The sequence below is a fragment of the Argiope bruennichi genome, chromosome 1 (assembly GCF_947563725.1).
Source record: "Argiope bruennichi chromosome 1, qqArgBrue1.1, whole genome shotgun sequence".
Classification (NCBI taxonomy): Eukaryota; Metazoa; Arthropoda; class Arachnida; order Araneae; family Araneidae; genus Argiope; species Argiope bruennichi.
This window is the reverse complement of record NC_079151.1, coordinates 130,334,390-130,350,064: the sequence shown is the minus strand read 5'-3', so window position 1 is coordinate 130,350,064 and position 15,675 is coordinate 130,334,390. Positions and strand designations below refer to the sequence as shown.

Here is a 15,675-nt window from a genome sequence, read left to right as displayed (position 1 = left end):
TTACTGTCAAACAAGTCTTTAAAAAGTAACAAAAGGAAATGCAAAGAACCTTATAATTTTTTAAAATTAAATTAATATCTCAAAATCTTTGTGAGTTTTGCAAATGAGTAAAATTTTGTAATCAATTACAATATTGCCTTCTAAAACAACATAACTATATTCTTTTGCTTTATATAATGGCATAATTCTTCAATTATTAGTTTTCAAATGTTAAATTAATTTATTGTTATTTTTCTAACATATTTATGAAATGACTTTTCTAATTCCTAAATGCGATTCTGAAACTATCTTATATCTTTCAAAGTTAGAAAAAAATATTATTAATAACTGCACAAATCTTTTACGAATAAACGAAATATTTATTGATATTTAAGAGTTTATTATTTTGCACGTCTTTAAATAAGCCCATATGTATGTAGGTGTCGCTAGCACATTGACAAACGTGGAATAATTGTTTTAGCTTGCCTATGGCATTGTTAGCTATGGTATGTTGCTTGTCTAGTGAGTGTATTTAAATCTGTCAGGAAGAGCAGACAATTAACAAGTATTTATTATCAATTAATTTTAATAAAAAGCAAAGGCGATGGCCAAAACTTATGATTATTTATTTAAACTCTTACTAATCGGAGATTCAGGGGTAGGAAAAACGTGCATACTCTTCCGATTTTCTGAAGATACGTTTAATTCAACATTTATATCAACTATTGGTAAGTTACTTATCTCAACCAATACCGGTTATTTAATTGTTTACTATCGATCAGCCTATTTTGACATTCTTAAGTATATGGCAGATTAAATAATGGGAGTTAATTTTATATATTAATTTTTCTTTTTTGACGTTGTTGTAAATATTTCTTTACTTGGTTGTTTATTTTCCTTATGTAAAAAATCTTCATTTAGATCTGACAGTACTAAGGTCAGATTTAAATACTGCTACGGAGAAGTGCTAATTAGCTCAATTTAAGTGTTATCATTTTGTTCTTGTTATATTAGCTCAGTATGATAAGTAATAATAATAATTTATGTAATTTTTTCCTGCAGTTGATGAAGTCTGCATAGATATTTTATGTATTACTTTCCTTGTAAAATTTTATTTAATTTTTTTTAAATTTTCAACTATAATATGATTTTTCAGATTTAAATAAGAGTTTTACATTCTGTAAGTTATATTGCATTCCATAAGTGAAAAATTTCCTTTAATTTTTAATAATATTTTTGTATCAAAACTATTTTGTTTTATATAGACTTATTATTCCCTTTACTCATAAAGAATAAAGAGAAAACTGGAGAATATTTTGTTTATTGTGAAGTCATTTACTTTTCCAATTATATGAAAGTTTTAAAAGTTTTATAGGTCATTGTTTCCTTTCAAAAAGAGATAAAAAAAATATTTAAAGTTTAAATTTAGGATTTTGTTTTGCTTGAATGCACAGTCTTAATCCCTGATAAACTAAACCATAAAAATGACAACTTTTTAAAATTCTGTTTATTTTAATGTTGTAAATTAAATGTAAATTAATTAGTTTTAATAGGATTATCTTGTGATAATTTTATCACCAGAATAATTATGCAAGGATTAAAGGAAAGGCAACAAACATGTAAAATCATAATGAAATATATAAATATAACTGTTTGATTGTCAAAATTCATGATGTCAATCATGATTTAATTTTTTGTAATGCATTGTTAAAATATTTATTTTATGTACAAAATTCAGGGATATAGTTGAAAATTGGTATATGCAATACTTCTACAAATTCGGTATACTATCTAGATTATAATTTTTACTTAGAAATGTGTAAAAATTAAAAATATTGTCTTATAATTTTTTTAATCAGTTGTTTTTTAGTTTTTATCACTTCATTAAAATTAATATTTTGAGTTATATAATCAAAAATATTTTTATAATTATTGCTGTGCATTTTTAATTTAGATTTTAATAAAGATTATGGTTATAAATTGGTTATATGGTTAAATTGAGTAAGAATTTCTTTATGCTTCTTCCTTTTGGTTAATTATCATGAAATTTAAAAGTTTCATATAATAAATTAAAAATAATATATACATACAAATTGTAGTGTAACTTTTTAGTTCAGTTGTATTTATATCTTCATTGCAACTTATTTTTATATTGACAATATGAAGTTGATCATGCAGTGCAGTTATATGATAATAATGAAGATTTTCTATTCTGAAAACTTACTTTCAGTAAAAATAAAATTTAAAGAAATTGCTGTAGCTGCATAGATAACTTGCTTTAAGTAATAATAATTTAGTCTGAATTTTGTATTAAAGATTTAATGTATATATTTTTTTCTTACTTGGAAAGAATGACAACATTGGGAAATGTTTTTTTAATAGTTATATATCTCATGTGTCACATAATATAATGTTTTCTAACAATTAGTTCTATTGTCTTCATATTTTTGCAGTTCTTATTTTTATCTTAAAAAAATAAAGATGATTGAATTTTATCCAAAACCTTTATTTATTTTGGTACCTGTGTATTTACTGTATGTCATCGATTAATCACCAAGGGTCACAGGTTAATAGGATTCTTTTGTAAATAATGTTTGCCAATAGTGTATGGTTAAAATAGAAGGATCTACTTTTTAAAAAAAATGTTACATGAAAAAATTTACTCTGAAATTGATTTTCAAATTTGATAGAAAGTTCATGTGTTAAACTTATCTGAAGCAGTCTAATAATTTTTAAAAAAAAATCCCAATTGCTGCCAATCAGTATAATTTACCGAAGTTTCCATTTTTACATTATTCTTTTTATAATAAAATTAATTATTCCCATGAATAATTTGAAATGTATTTGGTAAATTTCATTTTAAATTATGCATTATCAAAATTTAGTTTATTAAATAAATTTTCAGAGAGTATGAAAGATAGTTTTTAAAATTATAGTTTACTTTTATTTTAATGGCTTAATATCTAGAAATAATTTATTAAACCTAATTAATGTAGATTAAATCATTTTAAGAACTGTTTTATGTCACAAAGCATCTAATATGAATCCAATAATTACACTAATTATAAACTTTGAGAATACATCTGTTTATTTAGTCATATTTAATAGTGAACCTTTTATTGCTGTGTTAATTTTTAAAGGCTTGTTTTATAAAGCAAACAGAAATATATAAAATGCACTATCCTTGGTTGTCAACTTTTTCAGTTCAAATGTTTCATAAAAATGAAGAATAGGTACTTCAGGTCTAATGAGTACAAAACTTCTTTTAGCTCAGTTACGAACTATTTTATTTATAGCTGTCATTTTTATTAGCTAGTTTTGCAACGAGACAATGACTTGGAAGTTCTAGTCAATTTCTAACTTTATGTCAAGTAAATTGCTTCTGTCTACCCAAAAATTTAACAGATTGCAAAATTTCTTTTATTGATTTGTTTTTCTCCTCTTGTTTATTATAGGAATAGACTTCAAAATAAAAACTATAGAGTTAGATGGGAAAAAGATTAAACTTCAGATATGGTAAGTAGATAGCGAAATATTTTTTTAATTTGTTCCTTAATTGTTAATTTATTTTGCACATCTAAAAAGATTATGTATAAGCTTAAGTATTATTTAATTTAGTGTACCATTTATGTATTTCAAATGATGTAAAATTAAAATGACTAAATATTTTTTTCTTTATATTTCGTCTAGCATGTTTTAAATAATTTAAAATGATTTAGAAGAAAGTGTATATTATAATTCTTATTTAAATTAAAATTAGAGAAATATTCACTTAAATTAATCATATAAACATTTTTTTTTTGTAATTAAGTTAAACTATTTTATTATTGTTTTTGTATTGCTTTTTGGATAGATCTATTAAAAATATTATGTGCACTTTTATATACTCACAGTTGTTCTCTTTAGGAAAATTTATAACTATATTTCTTATTGTAAGGCTATTTAAAATAAAATTTACTGAATACAATGATATGTGAAATTCTTGAAACAGAATTCTGCGTAACTTTTAATATGTAAAAAAGGAATGTAGGACAAGGCAAAGAAAAGAAAGGTTGAATACTTGTTGATCATATCTTATTTTTAATTTGTTTGATACTTGGGCATTATTGTTTTGTTATTAAATAAACTCTTGATAATTCATTATCTTGTACAATTTTCCATAAAGAATATGAAAATATTAAAGTTTAATATATCATTTTAGTCTATTTCTTTTCTAAAATCTAATTTTAATTTTGAAATTTCTAATATAAATTGTAGCCTTTGTTGGAGTAAGCAATTGGATAGAATAATGTGATGATTATCATTTTAAGCAAACATCTGAGAGTAATTGTATCTTTTCTCATAATGCAATTTTTAAAAAAATATTTAACTTTTTAAAAATTAATGATTTATTAAAACAATGATTAAGAAGTAAATATATAGTTGTTTATAATTATTTTAAAAAATTTATAAAATGCTTCAAATTACTTTTTTCAAAATTTTTACTTCTTAATGTTAAATTTTTAAAGAAAGCTCTTAATATATAATTTCAATACTCAAATTCATTCGCATTACATTACTTCAAGATACCTTTTTTTTTTTTTTTTCCTTCTCTTTTTTAATTCTAAGAATTCCATTCTCTTTCCTCCCCACTCATCATGGCAGAAAGTTTTCTGCAATGTTAGAAATATTAAAAAAAGTGTTGATTTGAAAACTAATCTGTTACTAGGTTGTACAATATAAATATTTTTTATGTTCAAATATTTAGTTAATATATTTCTAAAAGAAAAATGTCTAATACAGGCATTAGAAGCATTAAAACTCATCTCCTTCAAGAAATAAACTTTTTGTGGAAAGAGGAAAAGGAAACTGATAAAGTAGAAAAAGTAAAAGGATGCAACTCTTTGTTGTAATGAAATCTAAACCTATTTCATTGTTCAATCAGATAATTCAATCTTGTCTTTTTCTTCTATTGTGACAGTTATGATAAGAAATTACTTCCTTTGGATATTTATGCCTAAGTAAAATGTTCACTTTTATTTTTAACAATAATTATATTTTAAATGCTCCTATCTGAATTTTTTTTGGGGGGGAGGGGGTATTTATGTAATTAAATGAATTGTCTTACGTGTTTGCATATTTTGATACATTTTATTATTCAATACATCTAATTTGATATATCACAGTCCACAAGGACTGTCTTTCAACTTGAGGTCATTGAATTTTTTTTATTATTTTCATGTCACTTCAAAAATTTTGTTAAATTTTATTATATGAGGGACTTTTTTCCGACAGCTTCCAATTTATATTTTTTAAAATAGAGCAATAAGTATTTCCCTTTAATTTTAGCCTCTTACTACAAAATTTTTCTTCATGTGATATTGCAATATAATGCAAAAAAATTACCCTCTTCTCCTCATGTTTTAAATATTTTATTAAGAATGTAAAATATATTAATTTCTTTTTAATAGTTCAACATGTGGCTTAAAAAGCAAATTTTTAATGAAATTTTATAAAATTTTATCTTTGAAGTTCTTACAGTTGACATTTTATTTAAGAAATAACAAATGACAAAATTTTATAATTTATCCTTTCCTAAACAATACTGTTCTTTTCTATTATTTATTTTGAAATTCAATTTATTTCTGTACTACTTTTAATTTCATACTTTTTAATTATATTTATTATATCTATAAATAAAAATTTTTTTGCAGTACTAATTAATTCATGGAGCATTTATTGTTGTATTAGTTGTATGTTTATATTGTGAAAGAATCTATGGTATTACTTTTAAGATCATTTTCAACAGAGTTGTATTACTTAAATTTTGCATTGTTTATATATTTATATATAATATTATGAAATTGCAATATTTGAGGAGATATAGTTCACCGATTCAGAAAATACGTAAACATAAGAAGCATAATAGTTGAAAATTCTTCTAAAATTATATAGATAAAATTTTAAATGTTAGTATCTTGCTCAAGAAAATTTGCATAAAGCAATATTAAGAGTTTAATGAAAATAAATCTAATTAATATGAAACAAATCAAAATTTTTGACTTGCAGGCTGGTCACCAAAAGCTGTTAATGATGTAATTATTCTAAAATATCCCTATTGTAAATTGCTTTTTTTATTATGTCCCTTTTTACTACATCACTATACTAGTTATTCTTTAGATAACTGGGTAAATCTTCCGTAGAAATAATTTATGGCAACTTAATCCAAATTAATGAAATGCAATCTAAGTGAATGAAGAATCACAATGAAATTTTTATAGATAAAATAGTAGATGTAGAAAAACATTTATATACTACTCTTGTAGTGTACAGCTATGGAAGGAAATAAGTGTGGCGCCAGCTCTCTCATTGTAATCAAAGATTTTCTAGTAACAGCTAGCAACTTTTAAAATCTGATGGCTTGACTAACAGAAGTTAATGGCTGTAATTAATTAGAGTTTGAAGAATCAGTTCTTTTAAAAAAAAAATTCTGCTGTCTGCAAATAATCACTCTTTTTTCTGAGCTTCTCTCCTCACCTTTTCTTCTCTCACTGTCTTGATTGATATGACTCTGAAATTAAAATGTAAGCATTTACAATTTGATTAAATAGAATTTTTTGTTTATCCTCTTCATATTTTTTCAAATGTTGATTAACCATTATGAGTAGAATTACTCTAATATAATCTTTTTGATAATATATGTTTGTTTTTTCATTAATCTAGCAATTTTTCAAACCATGCTTGTATATTTGATATATTTCATGTGTTGTCACTAACTCTTTGTTTGCGATGAAAAATCCACAAATGCTCCAAACCCTCATCCTTTTTCCTGCATTTGTCCTTAAAATGGTTATACAAGGAATTAGTACAATTTACAAAAGGCTAGAATATTATGTGCTACAAATTTATTACTTTTAACAACATACAGTTTTATAAAACAGTATTTCTAATAATAAAGTGATTCTAGATTTTTTCAGTGGTAATTAGAGATAGTGTATTCAATCTAGATTGCATATGGAAGAGAGCAATAGAAGAAGTTTTTCATTAATTATTAAATTTAATGTATTTTGAATTACTTAAATGTTTACTTATAATGATGAATTTTATGTTTCTTCATAGGGATACTGCTGGTCAAGAACGGTTCAGAACAATTACTACTGCGTATTATAGAGGAGCTATGGTAAAAGAAGTTCAATTGTTAAAGTTAATTTATTGCCTTTAAAGAAGTAAATGTTTTATTATTTTTAAAATTTTGTTATATTTTTAGGGGATTATGCTTGTTTATGATGTAACAAATGAGAGGTCATTTGAAAATATTAAAAATTGGATTCGAAATATTGAAGAAGTAAGTTATTAATGCATTCCTTAATCTTCTCTTTTAAAAAAAACATTTTCTTTTGATTCTCAAATTCACCGTTTGAATTTATTTTGATGTATTTATGCATTATTAATCCTATAATTATTTTGGCTTTGTTTAGCATGCTTCTACTGATGTTGAGAAAATGATTTTAGGAAATAAATGTGATGTTAATGATAGACGACAAGTTTCTAAAGAAAGGGGTGAACAGGTAAATTTTTGTATGCTTTTAATGTTGATTTAATATGTTTTGTTATTAAAATTCTGTAATATGCTAAACTTTTTTGAGTAGTTTTAAGAAAAGCTTTGCATTTTGTTTAATCTTTTCGTATCACATAAAATGTTTCAGTTTTCTTAAAAAATAATTTTTAATAGAATTCTGAAGAATTGTACCAAATTTTTGAAATATTTATGATGTAAATATATGAGAAATAATCAGTTTAGCCAATCATATTAAATTTATAAGACTTTCATTAAAATTGTTGTAATATAATTGGTAAAAATCGCTACAGTGATATTTATCATTTAATCGAACATAAAGAAATTAGTTTAAAAACCTATTCCTAATATTAAAATTACAATTTCTCTCTATCAAAAAGCTTATTTGTGTCTTTTAAATTCAAATTAGAACTTTAGTAAAATATGGAAATGATATTTGATTAAATTTTAATTCATTGTTTATCTAAAAAAAAAAAAAATAATCCCCAATACCTGAAATATGCTTCAAATAAAATTCTTATAACCAGATTAAATGGAGAAGTAAATTTGAGGATTAGAAATGCTTTATATCTGATTTTCCTCATAATCTATTTCAAAGAAAAAGGAAGAATGGAGAATATGACATTTGTTCCATTTTATGTTTCATGGTTATTTATTTTAATCCTTTATAAGCCTTTTTAAGGTAATATTTAATTTTTAAAACTCTATAAACTTTAGATTAATATATATCAAACTTATGCAACAAACTTAAAAAAAATATTTGAATTTTATATAAACTTCAAATTTATTTGGTTCAGTTTAATTTTAGCTTTTATTCTTATCATCCTTTTCATACGATTCTAAAATATTTATTATGGGCTTTTACTTTTGTTGAATAACCTCTCCTTCATTTCTACCTTAAATTTAAAGCAAACTTTCGTTTCTGGATTATAAAGTCAGAATCTTTCTTGAAATTCTGCCTCTGTGACATTCAGTTTTTGTAATCAAGTTCCAGTAATAAAATAAAAAGCTATCTAATGAAATTTTCGTTTTTCTCTTAATCTTGCTTATATATGTACAAATGTAATAATAGAAGAAAGATATATTCATGTAGAATTTAAGGAAATTTAAAACTGCTTTGGTGTTCCTTTGAATTCTATAGTTCTATATATAGAGTTAATCATATGAAACCTTGATGAATGCTGTTATATAAGTATTTGTTTACCAATTGCCTGTTTCTTTATTATTTATCCTATAGAATGTTATTAAATTCGTTTCTCTACTGATATGTTTAGTGCTGCTAGTAATTTCATTCAATAAATTTTGTCAGCATTTTGAAACAATTTTTGGCATTTTAATATTTCTATAAAATTTATTACTTGTGGATATTTATGGCCCTCAGGTTTTTTATCACTAAAGGAAGGTGAAATATGATGAAGCTAGTAAGTTGCATTCTAAATATTGGAGTTCAGTAATGTAAGCATAGTTTGAAAATTGCCTAATAAATAAGAAACTTTATATTCCTACAAGTATCCAAAATGCTACATATTCTTAATTTTTTGAATGGTATCATTTAAATTACAATTGCTTAAACAAAAGATGTTTGTATTTTTTTAGAGATTTATCATTCTCTGTAGAAATTCTTTATTTCATTAATCACTGAATGCTTTTCTTTTCTTTCTTTTTATTTTTTTTAGCTCGCGATTGAATATGGAATCAGATTTATGGAAACAAGTGCTAAGAACAGTATTAATGTGCAAGAGGCATTTTTGTCACTGGCCAGAGATATAAAAACTAAAATGGAAAAGAAAATGGTAATTTTCATGCATTTTTTAAAAATCTGTCTTTATGATTTTACCCAGAAATATTCTTTCATTTTAAATAACAGTTAGCACTTTTAAAATGTTTTACTAGTTAGTCAAGTTATTTAATTGCATTGAGCCTACTGATAGTAGAAATATACTTCATAAAAATGTACACAAATGGATCTTATTAGACAGCTATCCATATATATATATATAAATTACTGTAAGGTTTTTACTTGGTGTAATAATTTATATGAGCCTGCAGTTTATTATTTAAATTCATAAAATCATTCCGAACCTTTTTGAATCTGAGCTGATTGCATTTGTAAATTTAATATTTTTATTACCATTGTAATTTATCATTGTTTATAATGATAAATTACAATGTTATATAACATTGTGATTTTAAATAGTTTAGTATTGCATTTTTAAGTACTCTTTAAGAATAAGATATTTGTATAAAGCTCAATTTAATTGAATAATTTTTAGTTTTCATAATTGTATTTAGTTTTAATGTTCATAATTGTATTTAAATAGTTTTTGTAGTTCAGCAACAGATTGTAAAACCCTCCGTGCTTTTGCGCATGCATTAGGATGGGTTTAATTAGTCAAAATAGGGGTGAAAGGAGGAGATGTTTACATTTAACAATGAAGACTCGCAGTTTTCTGAGATGTAAACATTACAGATAATTATACCGGAAACGCGCTTATCGTTCCACGTCTCGCCCCTTAATGAGATAGGGTTGTCTCGGAATCCGTTGACAAACTATATCTGCAACTTGTTCTGGTAATATGCCTTAAATCCTCATCAGAAAGAATATGAATTATTTTTTAAAGGTAGTATAATGTAAAATTTTTAAATTTCTGAATGGAAATTAGCATAATAATAAATTACTTTAAATTTTATTTAAATTTATTATTATTATTATTAAGTTGTATTTTACTAAATTTTGATTTGCACTTTAAATAAAATACTTATAAAATATAATAAATATCATGCACAATAAATTATGTAAATGGAATAAAAAATAGGTTTCAACGAAATGCAATTATGCTATATTCTTCTAACCAAAAAATAATGCTTGAAAGTTGCTTAACTTGGTATTTTATCTTTAAATTGCTTTTTTTAGTGTAATTGGATAAGATATGAAAAATGTTTTGACCTAATTATTTCTGCGTCAGATTTTTTTAAAATTTATTTTTTCTTTAGCTTTGTATAGTTGATAATGCCTTGTCATATATTTCCACCTAGTTAAAAATAAAACTATAAAAAATGCTTATAAACATTGTTACATTTGATTTTGTACGTATAATGTGAAAATAATTTTGCATGGTATAGGAAGTGAATGCTTGTTCTCTATGTTATGCTTTAATCTCATATTCTAATAATAATACTGGCATTTAAATCATGGGTAAAGTACATCCTAATTCATTATATTAATACTCTTAATTGCTTCTACTTTATTAAATTTAAAGTGTACCTGTTAAATATTTTCACTTGGGGATACATTTGAATTATTGAGAAATTCAAGAAATATGTATATTTGCAGCATTTTTTGAGGGGGGGGGTAATCCTAATCTTTACATTTGTTTATATTTTTAGAAAAATATTACTTGTAAGTCTAATACTTAGCATACTCAGTTTGTCAACTTTTTAATTCAAGAATGATCTTAAGTCATTTTTTAATTTGTAGTAATTGTAATGAATATCCATTGATCACTTTAATTCTATTTTAGTTATAATTGAAGGCTGCTATATCAAGTCACATTAATTTTGGTCCTCATTTATCATTTTGTTTCAAAACTTTCTTTTAAAAACATTTAAGTTTGTTTTTAACTGTTATTTTTTCATTAAATGAATTATATTTTCTTTGTCTCTTTCAAACAATGTTTGCTGTCTGTTTTTAGATTTAAAAACACTTTTTTGCACTGCCAACTATTGGTTTTGATTTCATTAAAATAGAAGTGAGATGAAGAATAAATACAGAGTTTATTTTTAATAAATATATATAGAAGCATTCTTAGTTCTGAATATATATGATGCAGAGAGAAAATGAAAACCAACTTAAAAATCGATATTGAAAAAATAACTGAAAAAAAAATTAGCATAAATAATTTTTAAAAAGTTCTCATTCACTACTGCATTTTTGAACTGTTATTTATATGGTTTATTATTTTATATAGGAAGCTACCCAGCCATCCAAGACATGCGGTCATCAGTTGAAAGCAAATGAACCAGTTCGAAAGTCGCGGTGGTTCTGTGGTATTCTATGACAAACTTTAAAACTAATTTGTGTATCAAATCAATTATATTCAGTATCATAACTGTTGTACATAAGAAAGAAATAGGTGTGAAAAGTGGTTACCTGAACAGATTCCAAGGAGTTGTACACATAATTTACTGATATATTTTTGTATGTTGTACATATCAAAAGGCTTTGTCTTGCTGGTGAGTTTCAAGCTTCATTTTGTACTTGTGGCTTTAGAATGCGAACATGGCTAAAATTGTGAACTGTACTTAATTATTCATTTCTGTATTAATTCAGTGAGAATTTTGCTTATGATACTCCCCATTATGATGGTTTGAAAGGAATAAAATTATTTTGTATAAATATTTTCTGGATTTATACAGATTTTGATCTATTACTAGCTTGAAGCATTCTATTTCAAAAATATTCTTTAGCTTGATATTATGATTGTCTCAAAAAAAAAAGGCTTTATATGTTGTTTTCTGTTAATGAAACAGTCTATGTACCGCATTAAAAATTGTTGTCGATTATGAAATGTAATTTTATAGTTGTAAAGAGATTTTATATCTCTCTTTGAACTTTATTCATTGAGTTCGTTTTATGAACTCATTTTGTTATGTGTTTTTGAAAGGAAAAATATGTCAAGACTTTATACAGAATTTATGATTATCATGTTTAATAAATTTATTTTAGCATTTTATTTCTACTTGTTTCATCCTAAAAATGAATTTGTGTGAGTGAAGTTATTCTTTATGATTTTAATTTGACCAATTTTAGTCGAATTCTTTAGAATAAATATAAAACAAGTGTTTGTATTATTCTGATTAAAATTGATCCATTAAGGAAAGATTATTTTTCTTTTTTACATATGATTTAAAATCCCAATATTTTCTCTCAATTGATCTTGTCTTATTTTATGTTTTCATGCAGTGCAAAAGAAGAAAAAAAAAGAAAGAATTATGTAATAAAATTTTGTTACTTGTACAAGTATTTTCTGAACAAAGGGAGGGAGCAAATGTTTTATATCTTTATATGTCATACAGTAATATTATTTTTGATTCCAGAGATAAGTAAATTACATTTTTTTTTTTCATATCTGTTACAAAATAAAAAATTAACTAGTAATTTTGTATTGATGATTTGGCAAGAAAATTTTTCTTATGGTTATGTAATACAAGCAATTGCTATTATTATATTAATTAGTTTTCCTTTTTTCACCTTGAGTAAAATAAAGCATTAAGATTAAGATGCTAATTTTTCTTTTCTGATACCATTTGTTTTTGCATATTTACCTTATTGCAAAATTAGGATAAAACTGATTAAAAAATGGTCTGTATGAATTACATTTTTATTTTTTACATAATTTATGTCACATCAATCATTTCTTTATATGAATATGTGAATAATCTCTTTTCACTGCTACCATAGTTTATTTTCTTTGCAAAATGAATATGTGCACTTTGTTTTTGAGACTGTGAGCTGTTTATGGGGAAAAATGTTTTGTTTTTAAAAATGAATTTCAAATGAAATATTGTTTTATTAAAAAGAAATCTATATTTGTTATGTATTAAATAAAAAATGTTTTGCTGATATATAAATGACAATTTTTTAGTCATTTAATTCCATGCATGCCTATATTCATAAATAAGATTTATCTGAAAGGTAAAACACAAAAGTTTTGGAATTCAGTATTCTATGACCATTTTTGTGTGTGAATTTCATTTTTTCAAATGATTTTGTTTTGATATTTTTAAAACTTATTCTTTGTTTTTTTTTTTTTTCTTAATTAAAAGCATGTATCTTATTAGTAAAGTTGTTATTAAAGTTATCTCATTGAAAGAAAGTAAATAAGAGTAATCAAAGAATGTTGAAGTACTTCAGCTAATCAATTAAATATTTCATGCCCAAATAAATTTGCCTCTTTCATCTCATTTGCATTTTATATTCTCCTTGTTTAAAACAAAATGGTTATCAAGGTAAACAAATAGCAGTTATGCATATAGAATTTTAAAAACTAAAGAAGCAGTTTAATGATGTGATATTATTTTGTTTAACATAATTTCTTTTTCTCTTAAATATCTATTATATATTTCGCACCTTTTTTTTAATGCAGTGCAATTGTCATTTTGAAATGTTAAATTGTATTTAGGAAGATCTGAAGAAAGGAAGAAATTGTACAAATTCTTCATACTTTTTTTGAAGAATATAAAATTACATACTCAAGTGATAAAAATTAACTATAGCCATCTATAGTTAGATGCATTGCATTGTTGCTAAAAATGATAGCATGAAATGCTTATAATAAAATTTTACTGTATTTATATATTTTGACTTTTTGTAAATTGTTTCATTGTACCTGAATTTAAATATTTAATAATAATTTAATAAAATAGTTATGTTTCTTACTTTGATTGAGATACTTTAATGCATTAAATTATATAAAAGTATATATTTTTAAAAAAAAATGTTACAGTTTACAATTAAAGTGAGAATACTTGAAAGAATCGTTCATCAAATTGTCAGTTGTTTAAATTTTTAGATATATTCTACTTAAATTCTCACTTGTTATTTTGAGACACAATCCTTTTTGCTCTCTCTTAAGATTAAAAAAATGATAATCAGTTAGTCTTTTTGATGTAAATTTTTATTTGTGCCTATTGGTTTTTCATGTAGTAAATTTGAGTCATGTCAAATTTTAAGTGCAAGAATGTTAAGGGATATCTGTTCTTCCATAATTATTATTGATCCATTTCAGTGGTAATCATCACATATGAACTTCAAAACCATGAAATGTTTTATTGTAGTTGATAAGTATTCTAAATATCTAAAAATTGCCTATACATGTAATTAAAATTGCACATAGATGCTTTATTCTACCAGAAAGCTATTGTATATTGAATTGGAGTAAAAATGCATTAAAAATATGAGAAATGTGTTTAAATTGTACAGAAGAATTTTAATAAAAGCCACTGAAAATCTGTTAAAATTTTTTAATTTCATTTTGTGACATTAACACAGATAAAAATTAATGATAAAATACTATATTAAAACTGTGATGTAGATTAATATGCATGAGTTTTCTATAATTTTAGTTATAATATTACTAACGTCTAATGAAATTATACATGTATTGCCATAATACTTATTTCTGTACCATTAAACCTAGATTGCTTTGTTATATTCATTTATTCTCCTACTAACTTTAAGCAATTTAATAACAATAAAAATTAAGTAAAAGGATGTTGCTGTATTTTATTTTCATTAATCAAATTTCATTCATAGTGATGCATAATTTAATAAAACATCTGGTTAATCCACTTGCTTGTAAAAAATAAGTAAATATCAGTTACAGAAATAGAAGTTTCATTTTATTAAAAGCACAGTTGTATTTTCTAAAAATGCATTAAAAATAAAATTAGTAACCACATTCTAAGGAAATGTCTATTTTTTGGAATGTTCTCAGACCATAAATAAGTAGCATTCTTTATGCTAATTAGTGTGGGTAGAGATGACCTTGTGGCAAAATCTTAATGCAGTCTTAAAGTGCTTCTACTTAAATTACTAAACCATTCTATTTGACCTCATTTCATAAAAGATCTTCAATCAATATTTACATTGTCCCAATTAACATTTTTTTTAGTACACACTAGAAACATTTTCTACATCTCGGAGATAACCATCTGAACATGATTCCAAATTACCAAGGTCCCTAATGTAATAATACTTGTATTGCTTTCTAACTTATTAAATTTAGCTATTGGAAAGCATTATATTATAATTATTTTATGATCCTTTATTTGGCATAGTTGCTCAAATGCTTTAAAGGGATATTGTAAGCATATCGTCATTCACAAATTTTATGTAATAATTAAAATAAATTCTTTTTTAAAAATATGTATATATATATATTCTATTATATATATCTTAGTGTGTGTACATTCACACAAAACATTCACCATATGGATTAATCATTTGGAGTAATATCCCATTCACTTTCTATTGTATGTAGACAACTTTGCATCATCTTTTATCCCCTAAATGTGTCGCAAAAGTGAAGTAATGTGGGTAGGAAGGCAGCAAACCCTTGAATGTCACAATTCGCTCACGT

General features: G+C 24.0%; 1 protein-coding gene across 1 annotated transcript; it reads left to right on the top strand.

The window, feature by feature from the left end:
- Positions 1–436: 436 nt before the first annotated feature.
- Positions 437–14,743, top strand: LOC129966726 (ras-related protein Rab-8A-like). Its single transcript, XM_056081270.1, has 7 exons — positions 437–707; positions 3,435–3,495; positions 7,078–7,138; positions 7,226–7,303; positions 7,437–7,526; positions 9,211–9,327; positions 11,503–14,743. Exons 1-7 carry the CDS (start codon positions 584–586, stop codon positions 11,590–11,592), a joined length of 621 nt encoding a protein of 206 aa, XP_055937245.1. The 5' UTR covers positions 437–583; the 3' UTR covers positions 11,593–14,743.
- The last annotated feature ends 932 nt before the right edge of the window (positions 14,744–15,675 follow it).